Source organism: Oryza sativa, chromosome 3, assembly GCF_034140825.1.
Source record: "Oryza sativa Japonica Group chromosome 3, ASM3414082v1".
Classification (NCBI taxonomy): domain Eukaryota; kingdom Viridiplantae; phylum Streptophyta; class Magnoliopsida; order Poales; family Poaceae; genus Oryza; species Oryza sativa.
In genome coordinates this window covers 9,954,522-9,960,224 of record NC_089037.1, presented here as the reverse complement: position 1 = coordinate 9,960,224, position 5,703 = coordinate 9,954,522, and the positions used below count along the sequence as shown (strand labels likewise).

Below are 5,703 nucleotides of genomic sequence, written 5' to 3'. Positions count from 1 at the left end.
AGTTTTTTACGTAAAACGAGGTGGTATTAGCGTATGATTGTTTGAGTTTTAATTATTACAAAATTCAAAAAATAGATTAATATGTTATTTTAGAGCAACTTTCATATAGAAAATTTCCCCACGAAACGCACTGTTTAGCAGTTTGAAAAGCGTGGCACGAAAATCTTTATCTTAATCCAACTCTTGATGGAGAAATGAATGGGACTGCTACTGGAAGCACTGGAACCAATTTGAGAAGCTTGAAAACAATCTCATGTCTATTGTGCAACTTTGTTTCAACAATCATAATGGAAAGATCAGCAAGAGTTTTCACTTTTCTAAACCTTCCATCTATACGCATCTTATTGAGAAAGAGTACTTGGCTAACTAATTTGTGTACATGTGTATATATTGAAGTAATACTTGTTTCTTGATAAAAAAAAGTGGGTATTCCTGGGAATACACAGGAACCATTGTAGCTCCGCCCCTGGCCGTCGCTCGGCCGAGCTCCTCCACATCGGCACCGCTGCTCGGCCGCATCGGCACCCATCCCTCCTTCTCCTCCTCCGCCTCCTCCCTCCTCCACACCGCCCGGCCGCTGCCGGTCACCGTCGTCTGCAGTGCCTCCCGCGCCGCCGATATTTGACGACGCTGAGAGGAAGAGCTGGAAGGGAGAGAAATAGAGAGAAGGAGAGGATGTATTGATATGTGGGCCCCACCTTTTTTCCTGACATGTGGGCCCCAACATTTTAAATTATTTTTTTAGCTGACAGGTGGGCCCATAGTTTTATTATTTTTCTAATATATAATTGCTACATCGGTGCCACGTGGGACGTAGACCTAGTCAAACCAGCCATGTAGGCGCCACATCAGCTAAAACCGCCTTCAAAACCGCCGAGGGACCTTTTTTACACCAGTCTTGACAGCTTGGGGACTGGTTGTATCTAGTTTTGGGGTTTAAGAATGAAAATCGGATTCGGTGTAAAATTAAGGGACGTTAGATGAACTTATTCATTTTCTCTTTAGGGACAAGAAACAAGTTCAGATCAAAATAAAAGTACAAATTATAAATTTACGTGAAAGGTCTTGTGAATTTTTCTTTAAACAAATGAATGCCTGCAATATATACTCCCAAAGTAAACCCAAGAAATGGTTGCGTGACAGAACAATATAAGGAGGTCAAATAGTACAAGGTCACCCACATGTATCCTACCTACTGGTATATGGTATATCCACTCGAATCTTCTATCCACAAATTGTCTCAGGCAGCATCTTCACAGACAGCAGATGCTACCAATCCTTTGTGCCAATCTTCATCTTGGAGTACCTTTTCCCCATTTCACTTGGATTTAATACATATCATATATTTTCATTTCGCTCGGACTTAATCTGTCTGAACTTCATATCTAACCATCTGCTGGTTCGATAAACTCATAAAATCAATGAGCTCCTTGTTTGGACATAAATTACTCTTATTAAATCACCACTGACTATCTAGGAGTGCCAGCCATCACATTTAAAAGGAACTGTCCTTTATTTAAGAGCTCCTCTGTCTGTGTTTATGCATCTACCATGTTATTTTTTTTTAAAAAAAAAACTGTTTGTGTATTAGTGTCGGTGTTACCGACCGGTTCACCTATTCTGGTATTTGATGTCGCAAGTAATTAATCAACGAAACTTATTCGGTTGTCCTCTTGCACCATGCTTGATACACCAGCAAACTCCCTCACATACAACACGAAACAGCTATCATCATAACACAAGTCACTTTTGGACGCCACACAATCAATCAAAAATCAAATGCGCACCGTGTGCTCTCATGTTGAAATTTCAGGCATGCTTGCAGCGTTAAACTGTTAATCCCATCTCACTTTTTCTGCAGGAAACTCTCACACAGATTGGACGGCCGCCCGAGCTATACTATTACCGTTTTCACTGCCAATAACCGGCGACACCTACAAATATTTAGTTGGTTAAAAAAACACTACTAATTGTTTGGGCTTGACAGCGTCGCTGGCTATCACTGTAGGTAAATAAATGTATCGCTAGCAAGAAAGTGAGAACGGAACACCCCATGATCCATGGGACGACGCCTTTTTCAAGGCATAAATTCTTCGTGGCCATGTGTTTCTCCCTGGGCCGAGTGGCCGGCGTGGCATGAACCGAAAGGGCGACCACGACCGTGTGGGCGGCCGGGGCGCGCGGAATCGCGGATGCTGGCATCTTTCTCCAGAACTTGCAAGATACGTACGTTTCGTAAAGGTTGCCGGTGACGTTAGAACATTGCTCACCTCACACCCCCCCGGGTTGATGTGGACCTGCCCGTTTCTTAGTTTTGGTGATTCTTTGCACGTTTCCCCTCCTAAACCTTCAGATTTCTATCAGTTGGAAGGTTCAAGTGGGGAAATGGATAAAAGATTGAAAGAATAGTACTAGTTGAGGAGTTTGCTGATTTTCTGGTTTTGGGAGGGGGTGGATGGAAGATGTTTGTAGGGTGCAGCTTGGAGGATAAGTTGGTTTTCTTCTGCGTTCTCCATTGCCCTGTTCGATCAGACGATCACTGAACCATTCCCCGGAGAAGAGGGAGATAGAAGCAAATAAGCTCTTCATTTCCCTCTCAAGAGCAGCTCATCGAAGCTGTCAGATTTGGCCATTATCGGTGCAAATTCAGAGATGGTTAAGATCAAGGAATTGTATCCTACTAGTTCTTGTGTCCATGGATTTTTTTTTTCTTTTCTTTGCTGTGTTCTTTTTCTGTCATTTTTGGGTGATCATGTGCCATCTGCTTGAACTTGGGCATGCCTTGACTTCAATCTTTCACCAAGCCGGATCGTCGTGCCTATGTCGATGGAAGAGGTATGGAGAAGTAGTGTGGCAAAAGGAAAATTTTCAATTGAAGGCTTTGCATTCTTGTGGTTCGAGCAATTTGGTAAATGGACTGATCAGAACCGATCCTTTCGTTACAGTATGAAATAGGGATCAGCTACACCATCATGAAGATGGAGCAGCAAAACACGAACAGCAAGGAGGGCGTCGAGGTGCTGCAACAGGTCCCATTTGAGGATGAGAAGCTTGGCAAGGGCCAATACACCTCGAAGAATTATCATTTGCAGAGGTTAGTTTGTTCCGTGCCAGTCCTGCTGATGGATTTCAGAAGTTTAATTCAATCAGGCAATATTAAATTGTTTCAGAAAATATGTTGATCCTCAAGGCCTTTCAGAAGTTCCTGATCAATTGTAGTCTTGAATCTTGATAAGAATAAGCATGTCATGTTAATTACAAGAGGTTAGATCTCGTAGCTACTGAAAGCAGATAGGATCATAGGAAGTGTTCATCCAAGAACAGAAGGAAGAACGAGGTTGATCAGTAGTAGAAAGGAGTAACATGTCGAACATTGCAGATGTAAAGACTTCAAGTTATTGTCCTAATTAGGAGCATGCATTACCTTCTTTCCTAAGTTAAGCAATGCATGCTGATGTGTTTCACCGAATGCTAGTTCTTATATACAATTAAATGTAAAAATTATGCAGCAAAATTCCATCTTGGATGAAAGGTTTTGCGCCAGCAAGTGCACTTACCGTGCATGAGGAATCATGGTGCGCATATCCAAACAGCAGGACAGGTTAGCAAAGACCTTTCGCTATTAAAGTGCAGCAGTCGTGTTTTAATAATTGATCATTCTTGCTAAACAAGTTCCATTTGGATTCCCCTTCTCTGTGTTCATGTGGCCATGATTTCTACTCCGACCCTCATCAGTGATCAAGGTACCACAGAGTACAGAGTAGTTAACCCATTCGCTCTTAAAGTCTGATACTCTTTCAGTTTTCCAACCTAACTTCAGGTTTCTTGATTATTTGTTATCAGTGCCCGCTTTTTAGCAAGTGTTCACTGACCATCGACACTGTGATCAGACCTGACAATGGCTGCTCTGAGAACGTAAGTACTCTCCAATCATCTAGCAACCATATTTGCTCCAATCTTTTTCAGACCAAACGGCAAATACTAAGAGAGCACAATGTACATAACCAGGCCCACAATTTAACCAGTGAACAATTAGCTGCAAGAGAGGTAGAGGTCGTCGACATCGCGTTGCAGTCGAGGGACTACTGGAGCAAGGTGATCAGCGCCCCAAACGTCGACCTGACAGCCTTCAGGTCGCAGAGGACGAGCCGAGGCCCTCTCTTGAAGGGTTGGATGGTACGCAGGTTTCAGTTCAGAAAACACCAATATACACTCGTGTTGCGTCGTCAGGTCTGACGTGACATTTGGTGCAGGATTCATGCCGTCCCGTCATGACCACGTACAAGCTGGTGATCATGGACGCTCCGATCTGGGGCTTGGGTGAACGCCTGGAAGACTGCATCATCGCGGTAAAACAAAATGCTTTGATCTCTTCTGCATAACACAATGTTCAGAAAGAAATTCAGAGGTGATGCCTTACTTGTGGTCTGTGCGTGCGTGCAGGGGGAGAGGGCGCTGTTCTTGGCGTGCCACCGGCTGTGCTTCGCGTGGATCGACGAGTGGTACGGCATGACGTTGGATCAGATCCGAGAGATGGAGCGTCAGACCGACCTGCTTCTCAAGAAGGTCAGCATGAACAGAAAGTCTTCAACTCCATGTTCTGCAACAATGAATTCCGAATTTCTGATGTGTGGAGTCACTGGCCAATGTTGCTGCAGACGCTGAAGAAGCCTGCGAAGGCCGGGAGCAAGCACGATGGCAAGAGGAAGACGCTCAAAGAGGAGATTGTAGCTGTCGGGAGCTGCACGTAGTAAATTGGATTCTACGCGAGATGTGGTTCGCTACACTGGATGGCTCCAAGCTGTCACTCTGTCAGATTAGGCATGCGTTGAGATCTGGCAAAAATTAAGCACTGTACAAAGGAATCCACGGATGATGATGTGTATATGTTGGCATTCATCGACTGCTAGTCCTCAGAATCAAAATTGATTGCTCGTCCTCAGAATCAAAATTTATTGGTCGATCCAGGGTACCAGGAAAAATCGTAGTATTAAGGCCAGTCCGATTTGACCATCGGTTGATCATACCAGATGCTATTTTCAGGTGAAACTGCTCGTAACCCTGTAAGATTCCGAAGGTGTTTTCCCAATTTTTTTTGGAAAAAAGTAAACACTGGCCCATCATTGAACCCTAACAGGAAGGGGCTATTCAGATTGATGTCATTTCCAACCGTACCATTTTTTAATAAACTTGCCAAAGATTAGGGGTGGATCTACCTATTAGGCAGGGTGGGTCGACCGACTAAGCTACGGCTCGTGTCGCCCCACACCCTGAAGACCCGCTTATCCCCTTATAGCAGTCATGGACCATTAAAATTATGTATAACAAGGTATGAACACCCAACATATTGAGACAGTGATGCGAATGAACTATTAATACGATGTGTTGTGTTCGATTGCTCTTATCAAGTAAACATCTTTGTTCTCCGTCCCATCTTTATTTTAAAGCTGCATCCGTCACTAAGATGTGTCTATATTTAGTTTATTGCCAAACTTTGGTAAATTCATAAGAAATCCTGCCAAAATTTTGGCAATATTGGTAAGGTTTATTTTGGTTACAATCTAAACAGCCCTCAAATATAACATATTTCTTAACTTATAATAGCAGACTATCCAAGATCCCAAAACAATATTGTGTTTAATTTTAACTAACTTGATGCTGAGTCAACGTGAGACTCACATGGACCCCACATGTCAGCGGTCT

General features: G+C 43.3%; 1 protein-coding gene across 1 annotated transcript; it reads left to right on the top strand.

Moving 5' to 3' along the window:
* The first annotated feature begins 2,517 nt into the window (after window positions 1-2,517).
* On the top strand, window positions 2,518-4,951 carry LOC4332482 (uncharacterized). The gene is made up of 10 exons (XM_015773501.3): window positions 2,518-2,672; window positions 2,805-2,835; window positions 2,946-3,094; window positions 3,510-3,601; window positions 3,736-3,743; window positions 3,844-3,915; window positions 4,009-4,176; window positions 4,254-4,349; window positions 4,444-4,566; window positions 4,659-4,951. The coding sequence occupies exons 1-10, from the start codon at window positions 2,653-2,655 to the stop codon at window positions 4,749-4,751; spliced, it is 852 nt and encodes a 283-aa protein (XP_015628987.1). The 5' UTR covers window positions 2,518-2,652; the 3' UTR covers window positions 4,752-4,951.
* Window positions 4,952-5,703: the final 752 nt, after the last annotated feature.